General features: G+C 40.6%; 2 protein-coding genes across 2 annotated transcripts; both read right to left on the reverse strand.

The window, feature by feature from the left end:
* Positions 1-3,822: 3,822 nt before the first annotated feature.
* OR10G3 (olfactory receptor family 10 subfamily G member 3) lies at positions 3,823-4,764 on the reverse strand. Its single transcript, XM_069463134.1, has one exon. It carries the CDS (start codon positions 4,762-4,764, stop codon positions 3,823-3,825), a length of 942 nt encoding a protein of 313 aa, XP_069319235.1.
* An 8,664-nt stretch (positions 4,765-13,428) lies between these two features.
* LOC138377958 (olfactory receptor 10G2-like) lies at positions 13,429-14,382 on the reverse strand. Its single transcript, XM_069463145.1, has one exon. The coding sequence runs from the start codon at positions 14,380-14,382 to the stop codon at positions 13,429-13,431; it is 954 nt and encodes a 317-aa protein (XP_069319246.1).
* Positions 14,383-16,291: the final 1,909 nt, after the last annotated feature.

Genomic DNA, 16,291 nt, shown 5'->3' on the forward strand with positions numbered 1-16,291 from the left:
CCGGAGATCTTCTTGGTTATGGCTTTTAAAAAGTCTTTTATTATAAAAATTTTCAAATATACATGAGTAAAGAGAGTAGTAGAATGAACTTCTATATTCACCCAGGTTCAGTGAACATATGACCCATCTTTTTCATCTATATCCCTTCCCCTCCTTTGCCTTACTGGATTTATTTTCATTTTTTTTTTTTTTGTTGAGACAGAGTCTCACTTTGTTGCCCAGGCTAGAGTGAGTGCCGTGGCGTCAGCTTAGCTCACAGCAACCTCAAACTCCTGGGCTTAAGCGATCCTACTGCCTCAGCCTCCCGAGTAGCTGGGACTACAGGCATGCGCCACTATGCCCGGCTAATTTTTTCTATATAGATTTTTAGGTGTCCATATAATGTCTTTCTATTTTTAGTAGAGACGGGGTCTCGCTCAGGCTGGTCTCGAACTCCTGACCTTGAGCAATCCACCCGCCTCGGCCTCCCAGAGTGCTAGGATTACAGGCGTGAGCCACCGCGCCCGGCCTATTTTCATTTTTAATTATGGTAAAATGCACACAACATAAAGTTTACCAGCTTAACCATTTTTAGGTGTATAGCTCAGCAGTGTTAAGTACATTCACATTTCTGTGCAACCAATCTTTGGAACTCTTTTCATCTTGCAAAACTGAAACTCTATACCCATTAAACAACACATCTCCATTCCTCCCTCCTTCCAGTTCCCGGTATTAACCCTTCTATTTTCTGTTTCTATGAAATTGACTGCCCTGGGTACCTCATATAAATGGAATCATACAGTATTTGTCTTTTTGTGACTGGCTTATTTCACTTAGCGTAATGTGAACTTCCAGGTTCATCCATGTTGTAGCAGAATTTCCTGCCTTTTTAAAGCTGAGTAATACTTCATTGTATGTATATATCACATTTTGTTTATTCATTCCTCTGTTTATGGACACTTGGGTTGCTTCCACCTTTTGACTAATGCTGCCATGAACGTGGGTGTACAAACTTTGCTTTGAGACTCTACTTTCAATTCGTTCGGGTATATACCCAGGATTGGAATTGCTAGATCATATTGTAATTCTATTTTCAACTTTTGAGGAACTGACATACTGTTTTCCATAGTGGCTATACCAGGATACATTCTCACTAATAGTGCACAAAGGTTCCAGTTTCTCCACATTCTTGCCAAAACTTGTTATTTTCTGCCTTTTTGTTTTTTGATTGTAGCCATCCTGATGGATGTGCCATGGTATCTTATCACCAGATTATTTTTTAAAAAATCCAAACATCATATAATTTCATCATGGCTGATGTTTCACCCTGTGACAAGAATGTTTCTCTGCTGTTGAAAAAGAGTCCCTGGAAGACATCCTATGCAGATTTGGAGTCTCAAAGTACTAGAGTCATTCGACTACAAGATCGAGGTTATAAACAACACAGAGGGGGCAAAGTCAAGACAACTGCGGAAGTGAAGCAAGAGCCCTGACTGAACCCTGCCTGATCATTGCCTTACCTTTGCAGCTGAACATAAGTTAATAGACTCTCATTAAAGAAATTAGTTTTTCAATTGTGTTTTCTATTACTTGCTGATGAAAGCATCCTGGTGCATTCCTATTTCCTTTTCTTTATAGCATGCATTGTTACCTAGTATTTTTCTTGTTTTTTTTTATTATTTATGAATTATCTGTCTTTTCTCATAAATTGTACACTGAACAATAGCAGGAATCAATTCTTTGTACTTACTGTTGCACTCCCAGTGCAAGACCAGTCCCAAGAACGTGATAGTCACTCAGTAGATGTTTGTGGACTCAATAACTCAAGGTGCATTGAACAACATTTTTACACAAAGACTTAAAAGATGTTTTATCACCCTAATGAAGCAATCTTTGTAATTTTAAGGAAGATGATCCAAAACTCTACTTAAAACCTTAATATGATGCTTAATACAAATTTAATAAGGGGGTACTAGAAAGAAGGAGCAACTTTATCTACACCTTATTGCTTTTATTTGATTTCTTTATGATTTAAACTTAAATTGCATTAGTGGATTAAGCGTATATTGGGGTCAGGTTTATACTGTGTGCCAATTCACTTTTTTTTTTTTTTTTTTGAGACAGAGTCTCACTCTGTTGCCCGGGCTAGAGTGAGTGCCATGGCGTTGGCCTAGCTCACAGCAACCTCAAACTCCTGGGCTCAAGCAATCTTCCTGCCTCAGCCTCCCAGGTAGCTGGGACTACAGGCATGCGCCATCATGCCCGGCTAATTTTTTCTATATATATATTTTTAGTTGTCCAGTTAATTTCTTTCTATTTTGTAGTAGAGATGGGGTCTTGCCCTTGCTCAGGCTGGTCTTGAACTCCTGACCTTGAGCGATTCTCCAGCCTTGGCTTCCCAGAGTGCTAGGATTACAGGCACCACGCCCGGCCCCAATTCACTTTTTAAACAGATATTTGCTTCAGAATAATTCCATTTTAATCTTTTTTATTTTATCGTATATATGATCATTTTAACATTATTTTATTAATTAAGATAATATTAATAGCTACAACAGCAATTGTGCTAAGCACTGGAAAAAGAGGAACAATATGCATAATAGCCTTTGATAATTTTTTGGGTTCATGAGCTACCGATTTAAGCTTATTTTTATAATTCATTATTCAACAATTTTATATGTTAGAAAGATTAAGATATTTCATAAGTAATATTCTAGTTTGAGGATGTTGATACTTAGTGTGTTGTCTGTTTCCTGAACAAAATACTGAGAAATTCTGTGGATCAGCTTCATCCAAGGGAGAATGATTAGTTTTCTGTCTCCATAAATTAGATGAACTTGTGAGTCCCTTAGGGATGGACATTTACATGATCAAACCTGACTATCTGCCATGACAGAGAGACTTTGTTTCGTAGATAACATAATTTCACCACATGGTTAAAGAAACCATCCAATTTAGAAAGCTGGAGAATGAGAGAGAACCATAGCAGAATGAAACTAGAGATGCTAAGGGCTTGAAACCAGAGATATTGCACCAGATTTGCCCACATTTATTGGGGCCTGGCCAACTTAATGAAAGCTTGTCAACCTCACAAATCTAAATTGGTATGAAATGCTAACTTGAATAAATCTTCCTGGTACCCTGATCAATTGCCTTATAATCTCTCAATGGAAAATGTCATATTGAGCTTTACATTTTGGTGTGGGGGAATTTATTATTGAAACATTTCAAAAGACTTTACTGTATCTTTTCTTCTGGATTGTTTAATTTGGTTTACTTCATGAAAGCATCAGTTTAAGAGAAGGCTTACTCCTTCAGCAGGCAAGATAGAGTAAGCACTTTAGTTCCTCTTCACATACTCATAGTGGCCTCAGGAGGTCTTCAGAACCAGGCCTGTTAAGATGCACACAGTAATTTTACATCTAGCATTAGCTCCCAGGTATATATCCAGTCGGAACAGAACTGAAGAACGTTCCCCCAACAAGAGAACTTTAGTCCATCTCACGAGGGCTTGGCCAAAATTACCCTAGAAGCTGAAAAGCCCTATGGGTGCTCTGGGTGTGTGAATCCTCTGGGTGTCTAAATGTGCCATCTGTTGCTATTTTCTGGGTGAATTTAGTCTCATTCTCTTCTCTTGTAGCAGCTGAGAGTTGTTTGTCTGGAGGGGATACTAAGAAACTGTGAGAAAGTGGTCATTTTTCACTTTAAACTGTTTGATCTTGCTGTATTGATATCACAAGGCTATATAAAAGGGAAAAAGCAAGAGGGAAAAAATCCCACCGAAACCTAAACATTATAATAAACTCTACATGTGAAGGCTTCCCCAGTGAAAGACAGACACTTTTAAACCTTACTCTTAGTCCTGGGGCCTCCTATCATTCTCCGCAGGGCCAGCTTCACCTCTTGGTTCCGCAGAGTGTAGATAAGGGGGTTGAGGAAAGGAGTGATGGCTGTCGGGAACAGGGCAGCTGCGCCATCCAGGGGGCTGTTGGTTTCAGGCCTTAGGTAGATGAAGGCACAGGGTACATAGTACACGGCGACTACGGTTACATGGGCCCCACAGGTTGAAAAGGCCCGGCGCCGCCCATCGGCTGTACGGATCCTCAGGATGGTCTGAATGATCTGTATGTAGGAGAGGAGGATCAGGGAGAAGCAACTGGCAACCACTACCCCAATGTCCACAAAGGTCAGCAGCTCGTTGACCGTTGTGTCAGCACAGGCCAGCTTCAAAACCGCAGGGATGTCGCAGAAGAAGTAATCTACCTGGTTGGGCCCACAGTAGGGCAGGCGGAAGGTCAGGATGGCCTGGAGAGCACCATGGATGGACCCTGCCAGCCAAGCTCCAGCCACCAGCAAGGCACTCAGCTTTGCAGTCATGAGCACAGGATAGCGCAAGGGCCGACATATTGCCAGGTACCTGTCGTAGGCCATCAGCGTGTAGAGGAAGCACTGAGTACTGCCCAGAAAGTGATAGAAATAGAGCTGAGCAGCACAGCCACCAAAGGGGATGGGTTTGATGCCTAGAGTGAAGGTCATCGCGAGGCGAGGGACAATGATGGAGGAGATGCCCATGTCGATGATGGAGAGAACACCAAGAAAGATGTACATGGGGCGGGCATGGAGCTTCGGGTCTGCCCAGACAGTGATTAGAATAAGCAGGTTCCCCAGCTGAGTCAGGACGTAGATGAGCAGAAAGAACACAAAAAGAAATGTCCTTAGCCTGACTGGGTAGGGAATTCCTGTGAGGACAAACTCAGTCAGCACTGTGCTGTTGCCTCTTTGCATCTCCCAAAGAGATCTTACCTAGAGAACAGACAAAACAGGAGTTGGCATAGAGTTGAGAGGAAAGTGAAAAAGATTGTAAAAACTAGGGGCAGTGGCAGAGAAGCTTCTTTCTTATGTGGAAGGATGACAAGCAGGGAGAAACTATGGTCTCTGGCAGGTGTTTTGTAAATCAAATTTTATTGGCACACAGCCATGCTCGTTTACTTACATAATCTTTGTAGCTGCTTTTGTGCCATGATGCCAGAGATGAGTAGTTGCATTTGGCCTGAAAAACCTAAACTCTCTGAACCTTTACAGGAAAAATTCGCTCCTAGGAGTTTGTACTCAGAGCAATTTTTCCAATAATCTTTGGAAAATAATCATTGACTGTTGTATTAGCATAGGCCAGGGGTTCCTTGAAACATGACATATGAGGAAAGGGTATTTGTTTATTAGATGCTCTGCAAATTCAGAATCTTCCAGAGGCCACTGGCTCATTCTCATGTCTGCCAGGACATAAACTTATACAGAGTGGGGATATGTAGAAAGAAAATGAGGGAACTCTTTTAACTCCTTTGCTGTGCAGAGAATGAAATAGAATTTTGGTTAAATGGCTAGTTCTGTGTGACAGTGCTTGATGCCGTAGAGATCTACTTTACAAATTCTTAACAATTCAGAGGAAGAGAATGCCTAGGAGGCTGTAAGTGTGTAAGGAAAGTGAGGACTAACACCGCCACGCACTGTGGTTGGTACTTGGTGCCATGTATTTCAGTCACTTTGTATGTAATCATTTAGCCTTAGCACACAGTAGAGGAAGAGAGGAGAGGAAGAAAAGAGGGATGGCTATAGTGAGAAGTCAGAGATTAAAGAAAAAGCAAGGATACTAGAAAGGATGAGAGGAGCAGGATGAGAGGATGGTTACAGTAGAGCAAATGGCTCTCAGTGTAGAAGAATTATTTTACGTTCTTAATCCAACTGCTTGATTGATGTTTTCTCACCTGAAGAAAAAAGATGAGATAATGAACTTTTTTTTTTTTTTGAGGCAGAGTCTCACTCTGTGGCCCCGGGTAGAGTGTCATGCCGTCAGTCTAGCTCACAGCAACCTCAAACTCCAGGGCTCAAGCAATCCTCCTGCCTCAGTCTTCCTAGTAGCTGCAACTGCAGGTGCCCGCCACCATGCCTGGCTAATTTTTTTTATTTTTGTGATGGGGTCTTGCTCTTGCTCAGGCTGTTCTTGAACTCCTGAGCTCAAGCAATCCTCCTGCCTTTGCCTCCCAGAGTGCTAGGATTACAGGGGTGAGCCACCACCCCTGGCCAATAATGAACTTTTAAAATTCCTTTCAGTTTCATGATTTTCTGACATCTAAACTCACGGTTTGGCACCTTTATTGAAAATCAATCGACTTTAAATGGGTGGGTTGATTTCTGGGCTCTCTGTCCTGTTCCATTGGTTGATGTGTCTGCTTTTGTGCCAGTACCAGGCTGTTTTGATTGCTATAGTTTTGTAATACATTTTAAAATCAGATAGTGTGATGCCTGCAGCTTTGTTGTTTTTGTGCAAGATTGCTTTGGCTATTTGGTGTCTTTTGTGGTTCCACAATGAGGAAAGGACTGTTTCGTAAATAAATGGTGTTGGGACAACTGGATATCCACAGGCAAAAGAATGAAACTGGACTCTTATCTCATACTATATGCAAAGATCAACTCAAAGTGGATTACAGACTTAAACACAAGACCTGAAACTACAAAACTGCTAAAAGAAAATATTGGAGAAAAGTTCCATAACATTGGTCTGGGTGATGACTTTTTGGATGAGACCACAAAAACACAGGTAAAAACAGCAGAAATAGACAAATAGGATTGCATCAAGCTAAAAAGTTTCTGTACAGGAAAGGAAACAATTAATAGAGTGAAGAAACAGCCCACAGACTGGGAGAAAATATTTGCAAATGATATGTCTGATAAGGGGTTAATATCCAAAATATATGAGGAACTCAGTAGCAAGAAAACAAATAACACAATTATATAATGGGCAAAAGACTTGAATAGATATTTCTCAAAAGAAGACATATAAATCAACAGTAGGTTTATGAAAAATGTTCAACATCACTAATCATCAGGGACATGCAAATTAACATCACAATGAGACCAGCATGGTGGCTCATGCCTGTAATCCTAGCACTCTGGAGGCTGAGGTGGGAGGACTGCTTGAGCTCAGGAGTTACAGACCAGCCTGAGCAAGAGTGAGACCTTGTCTCTACTAAAAATAGAAAAATTAGCTGGGCATGGTGGCATGTGCCTGTAGTCCCAGCTGCCCGGGAGCCTGAGGCAGGAGGATTGCTTAAGCCCAGGAGTTTGAGGTTGTAGTGAGCTATGATTATGGCACCGTACTCTACATGGGCTGACAGAGTGAGACTCTATCTGGGGAAAAAAAAAAAAAAAAAAAAAAAGGGATGATGGTTCATTCTGTCAAGGATTCTATTTTTTTGTTGTTGTTGTTGAGACAAAGTCTCACTTTGTTGCCCAGGCTAGAGTGAGTGCCGTGGCGTCAGCTTAGCTCACAGCAACCTCAGACTCCTCGGCTTAAGCGATCCTACTGCCTCAGCCTCCCGAGTAGCTGGGACTACAGGCATGCGCCACTATGTCCGCCTAATTTTTTCTATATAGATTTTTAGTTGTCCATATAATGTCTTTCTATTTTTAGTAGAGACGGGGTCTCACTCTTGCTCAGGCTGGTCTCAAACTCCTGACCTCGAGCAATCCACCCGCCTCGGCCTCCCAGAGTGCTAGGATTACAGGCGCCCGGTCTTGTCAAGGATTCTAAACTGGTATTGCTACTCTATTTCAAAACTTAGATGAGTGGAGTTAAGTGCAAGTTCTAAAATCAAAGTAGAGTCCAATTTTGTTGCCATGAATTCATGAAGTTGCCCAACTTCTTTCACTCTCTGACATTCTATCATATTGAGCGTTTCTTAAAAAGGTGGACTCATACCTGGGGGCTTCATTTACAGAGACTTGCACTATGAAGGTATTCTGATCTGCTATCAAATATGAAAGGTCATCTAGTACAAACATGTTTGAAAAAAGATATGGGAATCATTAGTGGACCACAAACTGAATGTAAGTCAATAATTTTGATCATTAAAAATGGTTAATGACTGATTTACCAAAGGGATTAGACACCTTTTCTAAGGAGGCTTACCCCCATTTCAGCAAATGTATTTTACTTAATCCTGATCCCAAACTATGTCCCTAACTCTTGTCCCCCATCTCTCAAATGACTATGAAGAAAACTTCAAAAAGTTCATTATTTTCTGAAAATCAACTCAAAGCACACTTTCTTTGATTTTATAAAATCATCTCAAATATTTAGAAAGCTTATATAATCTGTTGCCCTTTTCTAAATTTCACAATAAGACATGTAAAACAGAAAATAATTTACAGATGAATCACACTGAAATGAACATATATATATATATATATAAAACGAGAAAAGTTTGAGTTACTAAATCTGAGGCATGAGACTAACAGTTTCCATTAAAATATGGAACCCTTATTAGCAATGAGTTTAAATTGTCTGTTTAAAACATTCACCAACACAGAAATCAGATTTCAGCTTTACTCACATCCATTTTTCAAATTTTGGGCAAAGAACCTGTCTTACAGGTGGGAGAAGGGCCCTGGCAAAGATCAAATAGAATGGAGCAAAGGTGGCACCACTGCAGAACCCCGAGATGCTCTTGTCTTCTCTGGTTGGTATTAAAGTCAGGCAGTGAATGAACCTCTGATGAAGAATAGCTTTGGAGAAAGATGTAGCCAATTAAAGGCCTGGGGAGATAGTATTACCTCAACATAAAAAAGCTAAATGGTAGTTGGATAGTCAGATTAGCAGAACAGTAAAGAAAATTTTTGTGAGAGCAGAAAGAGAACTATCTTAAGTAACTAAACAAAGAAAGATGATGAAAGATGAAGTGACTGAAAGTGGAGAAACCCCTTACACAGTGTTCGGACCCAGCATTTATCTGTATCTGAAACTTACTTTGTGGTCATCTGTATTTGGGACTATCTTCCTCTCTTTTCAGCACCTCTCCACATCACTGATCAAGTCTTGTAGGTCATGTTTAACTCTGGAAAATGGGATTAGGACAGTGGCAGGTGCTACTTGGGGTGGGGGAGAGAATTACCATCACCTGGAGGTGTCAACATCCACTGAAGATCCTTCTGCAATCTGAGAGAAAGGACACAAATCTGTTCCTAGAGAGATTTTAACATCTCACAGGGTCAGCAGCAGCGATCGTGAAGAGCTCACGGCAGAAGACCCAATTAATCAGTTCTGGCTGGATCAAAGTAAAGGACCAAACCACCAAAACTTGAATTATTGTTTGCCTGTTTATTTGTAGATATTCTCTTCCAGCTTCCTTATGAACTGGGGAAACAGCTGTGGCTCTTACTGAAGGTAACTGCTAAGGTTGGGCTCTCCTGTGTTCTATCCCTTCTTTTAATTTCCTCAGTCAATTATGGTGTGTGAGATCTTTAGCTCGGGGAATATTGTAATAGCACCCCTGTGATAAAGCAAGACCAATATCCATAATCTATTTCCCAGGAGATTCCCTTAATTTCTAACTTTTTCCTATTTTGTAACCTCAGGTGGGGCAGAGTCTGTGGGGCTTAACAGGGCTTGTTGATGACTTCAGATCTATGATTTTCTTTCTCTTCCAAAACAAATTTGGGGAAAAAAGAAGAAGAAAAAGCTAATGTGATTGTTACTAGTCAAGAGATATTTTCTTATTCATGCATTCACATTTTATGAAATTCACATTTCTTTGAGTTACTAAGGTGCTAAGAAGACTCTCATAGACTAGAAGAAATGTGGAATCTCAGGGTTAGAGGGACACTAGACGTCACCCAATCCAAATATCATCTACAGTATTTTAACTCATACTCCCTGAGCAGTGATTTTTCATAGTATTTCTTGGTCCTGTTTCTTTGAATACTTTGAATTTGGTCTGACTTCTTTTCTTCTAGTTTTATCTTTGCTTCGTCTGAGTTCTTTTTCCAAACTTTTTTCAAATGTCTAGAGGTAGTCTGTGTCTTGAGAGGACACTTTGAATGTGTTCTAGTTTCATTATTTTTTCCCCCAAACGTTTGTGGAGGTCTCCCAAACCACTTTTGTGTTGAAGTGTCTTGAGCAGAGGGTAGCAAACTTTTTCTCTGAAGGGCCAGACAATAAATATTTTTGGCCTTGAGGACCATACAGTCTTTGTTGCAGCTACCCAACTCTGCCATTGTATGTGAAAGTAGCCATAAACAATACACGTACTAATGGGCATGACTATTTTATAATAAACCTTTATTTATAGGCACTGAAACTTGAATTTCATATAATTTTCATGTATCATAAAACATTATTCTTGCTTTGCCTTTTTCCAATTACTTAAAAAATATAAAAACTGTTCTTAGCTTGCAGATTGTGCAAAAAACAAGGGAGCGGGCCAAATTTGGCCCCCAGGTGAATAGAGCTGATCAGGGGAAGCATGAAATGTGTTTGTGACAATCTGTGAGGAGAAATGGTCAAAAGGTGTATGTGGCTTTTGTGCAGAACCACAGTGCATAATCATCCTTGTAACTTGTTTCAGGAATTGCAAGCTAGGTTTGAGATCTGACTTTTCGAGAAACTGGGCTCATAATTCTGATTGTGATCTATTCCTGGTTGTACACTAGTTTGCAAATAGCCCTGAATTAAGTTGGAAAGCAGCATTGCTCTGGGACTGATTTAAAGAGAGTTGCTACATATCCTGCAGGATGAATTGAGCTTCGATGGCAGATAGTCAACCACACTCATTGTACACTTGTGAATGCAAGACTGCTGCAGGTGGGTAGACGGAGCCAAGCAAAAATGTTGGTATGTTCTCTTCACATCTTGGTCTTTTCTTGTGTTTTGGTGCTTCTAATATTCCAGGAAGCATCATTTCAGCAAGAAATACAATATTATATTGAGCCATGTACCCAGATATTATGTTTAAACCAAACAGCAATTTAGGAAACTCAATTATTTTTTTCTTCTCTTGTTCTCTTCTGCATGATCCTGGGAGATCATCTCCAGATGAACACATTAATAAAGATTCTTGTGGTTATTGATTGTTTTGATCTGTTTTTAGATGGCAAAGAACAGAGATACATTAAGATTACCTTACATAATAAAGTCCACTGCATGTTTACATGTGGAAAATAAAAAAAAATATAAACTCATGACAGACAGGTGGCCTAGGCAAACAGGATCTGCTGTGGAGCGGGGCCTCATGAAGACTGGGACTGCTCAGAAGCTGGGAGTGAATTAGGACTTAGGGCAGCCTGGGTGACTGGGGTATTTTGTTGTTCCCATCAGATGAAGACATCATGTGGCCCAAATTGTGTGCTGTACTATTATGATGACTCAGTCTCCATCTCTGCTTCTTCCAGTCCTTTTGTGACTGATAAATCAATTTTTTTTTTTTTTTTTTGAGACAGAGTCTCACTCTGTTGCCCGGGCTAGAGTGAGTGCCGTGGCGTCAGCCTAGCTCACAGCAACCTCAAACTCCTGGGCTCAAGCGATCCTCCTGCCTCAGCCTCCCGAGTAGCTGGGACTACAGGCATGCGCCACCATGCCTGGCTAATTTTTTCTATATATATATTTTAGTTGGCCAGATAATTTCTTTCTATGTTTAGTAGAGACGGGGTCTCGCTCTTGCTCAGGCTGGTCTCGAACTCCTGACCTTGAGTGATCCACCCGACTCGGCCTCCCAGAGTGCTGGGATTACAGGCGTGAGCCACCGTGCCCGGCCCTGATAAACCAATTTTTAAAAAAATGTATCTTATTGGTTTAGTTGGTCAACTCCAGTAGAATGGCTCACTCTGCCTCCTGTAGGGGATTTCTGATTACTCGCATTCTGTTTCTTGCTTTAAAAGAAAAGACAAGATTGTTGGACAAAAAAAAAAAAAAAAAAAAAGAAAAAGAAAAAAGAAAGAAAGACATTTGGCCATCATGTTGCTGATATAAAGAGAAAGGCTTTACTGAAGGGATCTAGTGTTTTATCTGGTAAACGCATCTGCCTTTAAACAGTATTCCCTAATTGACTCCTAGTATGTCTGTTAGAGAGACATCATGATATAGTGGAGTGGAAAGAGCACAGGTTTTAAAAAAAGACAATGGACTTAAATCCTGATTCTTCTACCTACTGGATACGTGACCTTTGTGCAAAATTCTAAATTCTAAATAAACTCTCTGAGCTTAGTTTCCTTGTCTATAAAATAAGGATATTCATATCCACCATTTTATCAGAGAATTTCTCTAGTTTCACAGCCCCCCAGGCTGGGCAATCTGTGACCGCTGTTCTTAATTTTCTGACACATACTTTGTAGACTCTTCAGATATTTATGCTACTAGTAATAATACAATAAGAATGATTATGTTATTTTCATTTATTGAATGCCTACCATGCTTAAGGCTTTACAAGTGTTAATTTATTCAATTCTTGTCCGCAGAGGGGCAGCCACATTCCAGCTACAGCTCTCTAACTAGGGAAGGAGAGAATGGATTTTGGTGGACAGTTAGCCATCCCCACTACAAGTGACTACTAGTGCATACTGGGGAAAAGGGGGCTGCAACACAAACACCAATAACACACACTTTCCTTTCTCCAGAAACTCCAATCGAAGCTATAATACAGTCCAGCCTATGAAAAATGCTATTATAAAATTCAAAGGACTATAGGAATCCAGAGAGAAGGATGTAAGTTATGACTGGAAGAATCAGAGAAAACTTCTTGTAGGAATAAAGATTTTTTCCTAGACCTTGAAGTAAGCATAAAACACCAGTTTACTGATATGGAGGAGGAAAAGTATTCCAGATATGAGAATAACTCAGACAAAGACTAAAGGCAGGGAAGTATAGAGAATGTTTAAGGAATGGCAGGTAAATTAATGGGGCTAGGAAAGAAAAGGGAGGTAGAGATTTTTTGGCAGATGAGGTATGTTGAAGTCAGATTGTGGGGGGCTTTGAATTCCAAGCTAAAAGATATGGCTTTATCTATATGCAGTGGAGAGCCAGTGAGTATTTAAATGGAGAGGGATGAAATATTTAGTTGTATGTTTTAGAAAGAAAACTCTGGTCGTGGTATGGATGAGGTAGGGATGACAAGGAGACCACTTTAGAAGCCAGAGAGACATTTCTGAGGTGGAGTGAACAAAATTTGGTGAATTACTACGTGGAGGAGAGTGAGAGGCTGGAAGGAAACACAGATGACACCTACAGGGAATACACTAAGTACTTGGGAGAATGGATTTGCCTTGATGTGAGCAAAGCAATCCTGAATGTCTACAGGCTTGAGAAATTAAGAGTGAAGCAAGTGGATGTAGAGCAATGGGGCAGTATTATGTTGGTTTCCCCCAAATTTGCCTGGAATAATTCTCTCTCCTCCCAGATAAGGCATTCATTCCTCAGAGTCAACATACGTGTAGAACATGCTTTCTCTTGAGGGATGGGTCAGAAAAATGTAGCTATGGACAATTTTTTGAGGTTGAATATAGCACCAGTAGCTTCTTCCTAGAATTACATTCAATTCAGCTTAAATAAACATCTATTTATTGAGCATTTGTCACACGCAGCAGTAGCTGAAAAGAGTGGTAGTGATGGTGATGTAGGTGTAGTTACTTATTTTCACTCACAGGCCCTCGACCTGTTATCCTCTTCAGAGCAGACTTCACTTCCTGGTTCCTCAGTGTGTAGATGAGAGGGTTCAGTAATGGAGTGACCACAGTGTAAAACACAGCCACTGCCCCATCCAGGGGACTCTTGGAACCTGGCCTGAGGTAGATGAAAATACAGGGGACATAGTAGACTGTGACAACGGTTAGGTGGGAGCCGCAGGTGGAGAAGGCGCGGCGCCTCCCATCAGCGGTGCGAATCTGCAGGATGGCATGGACTATGTTGGCATAGGAGAGCAGGATTAACATGAAGCAACTGGCGGCCACTACTCCAATGTCCACAAAGGTCACAAGCTCATTGATAGTTGTGTCAGCACAGGCCAGTCTCAACACTGCAGGGATGTCACAGAAAAAATGATCCACCTGGTTGGGGCCACAGTAGGGCAAGCGGAAGGTCAGGGTGGCCTGGATAGAGCCATGGATGGAGCCAGCCACCCAAGCTCCAGCCACAAGGATTGTGCACAGCCTGCCATTCATGAGCATGGGATAGCGCAGGGGCTGGCATATTGCCAGGTACCTGTCATAGGCCATCAAGGTGTAGAGGAAGCACTGGGTGCTGCCCAGGAAGTGAAAGGCAAACAGCTGAGCCACACAGCCACCAAACGGGATGGCCTTGCTGGTGGGAGTGAAGTTTAGGAAAATTCGAGGAACGATGACCGAGGAGAGCCACATGTCCAGGAAGGAGAGCACTCCCAGAAGAATGTACATGGGGCGAGCATGGAGCTTCGGGTCAGCCCACACGGTGAGCAGAATGAGCAGGTTCCCCAGCTGAGTCAGGATGTAAATGGTGAAGAAGACCAGGAAGAGGAGGGTTTTTAGATTTGTGGGGTGGGCCAAGCCCAGGAGAATGAATTCTGTTACCACAGTGTCCAGGGATGTGTTTTTGGTCTTTCTCATGTCTTTTTGTAGTCTGCTAAGATGAGCGGTGAAGTCAGACAAGGGAAAAACAACATGGGGAGGTGATAAGAGAATGCTTTCTTTCATCTAATGAGCAGAGTCTGGGAGGTAAACAGAAGGCTTCTTTATTTTAAGTGAAGATGATTATTTGCCATCAATCATCTGGTTTGCTTGTCAAGACAACCTTCAGAGGCCAGGTGTCCTGAAATGCTCCTTCAGTGGGAGACACTGCATACACTTGTTGGAAGTCAAGGGACAGAGTTGTGTCCGAATAGTATTAATAGTTAAGCGCATATGAAGATCTGTGCTCCAAAGAGGGACCACAGAGAAATAGACTTTGGTAGTATGGAGTGGTGTGGAACAATTACTCCATGATTACCATCCCTCTTGTTGGTTTTGGACTTACTGTCTTTGGAATGTCTCCTCCCATGATCTGCAAGAACCTCTGTGGTCTGGCCCTTGCATATTTCTATAGTCTTCTTTCTTTCAGTTTCCCCAGAGCACCAATGCCCTCCTTCCTTCTGGACCTAGAAATATCCTAATTCGTCTAACTTATCTTCATTCTTCAGGATTTACTTTGTCACTTCCTTTGGGAAGAGTTCTTCTCCTCTAGAAGACAATCTTTTGGGAAATAAGAGCTTATATTATAAAGGACAATTATAGTACAATGTTATAAGAGCTATTTGCTTAAATGCTTATTGGTTTCTTCTACTAAATTATGAGATCCTTCAGTGCAAAGATCAAGTCTACTTTGTTCTCTGATGTGTCTGTAGCAACTGCCCCAGTGCTTGGCAACAGTAACTTAATAAATATTTGCTGGCTGATTGGCGAAGTAGATAGTGCCAACTCCTACTAATCCTGCATGATGTTTCCCTGCACAATCACCTCTTTCAGGGCTTGTGGCACATAGTCAGGACTGTAGGACAAGGGATTAGCCTCGAACTTCAAGCAGTGTGAACCTCTGCTTAGTGTAAACAAAGTCTAAGACTCCATTCCTGTTTTCTCTTTGCTCTGGTACGTTAGTTACATTTATTGGTTGACCTAAGTAGTTTCTTGGTTTTGTTTATTTTGATTGTAACAGCACTGATTATTGTAGAATTTGACCTTTAGTACATTGTTACTTTAATAAGACCATATCTGCCTTCCAAGAAATGGGATTCTCAAAAACCCTTTAAAGGTATTAAACGTCTGAGCCAGATGTTATTTAAAAACTCCCTTTGATGAATGATTTGCTCAAAAAAGAGTGTTTTAGGTATTTTTACCTATCTCTTAAAGTATCTTGTAATTCTTTTTTGTTGGTGTTTGTTGTTTTTTTAAATAAACTTTATTATGTATATTTAAGCATGATGTTATGAAATACATATAGATAGTAAAATGGTTGCTATAGTGAAGCAAGTTAACATATTCGTCATCTCACATAGTTATTCATTTTTTTGTGGCAAGAGCAGCTAAAGGCTACTCATTTAGCAAAAATTCTGAATATAATAAAATAATTAACTGCAGTCCTAATGTTTTGCATTAGATCTCCAGATTCATTCATCTTGTGTATCTGCTACTTTGTATCTTTTAAGAAACAACAATTAAACTAGTAAGAAGTTAACTATACAGAGATTTGACCATTAACAGATATAAACACTGGGATGCCATTAGAAAAATTCCCTTTTATAAACACCAGTCTCAAACATATTTTATCTCCATTATTATTTAGAAAGAGTTAAGTGCATATGATAATATCTAGTAATTATTGATAATACTGAATGTATTCTACTATATAGAGTCCACAGAAATGTTAATTATAGACTTTGTCCACAAATAGATGACTGTATTAGATTTTTATTATCTTATTTTCAGAAGGAAAAATACCTTAATTTCTTTTAGGATGGGTGGATGGTACTTTCTTTGGTTAGAA

The sequence above is a fragment of the Eulemur rufifrons genome, chromosome 2 (assembly GCF_041146395.1).
Source record: "Eulemur rufifrons isolate Redbay chromosome 2, OSU_ERuf_1, whole genome shotgun sequence".
Lineage (NCBI taxonomy): Eukaryota > Metazoa > Chordata > Mammalia > Primates > Lemuridae > Eulemur > Eulemur rufifrons.

Bases quoted from the DNA above. Each gene is read 5' to 3' on its own strand.
- OR10G3 (XM_069463134.1), bottom strand. From the start codon at position 4,764: ATGCAAAGAGGCAACAGCACAGTGCTGACTGAGTTTGTCCTCACAGGA.
- LOC138377958 (XM_069463145.1), bottom strand. From the start codon at position 14,382: ATGAGAAAGACCAAAAACACATCCCTGGACACTGTGGTAACAGAATTC.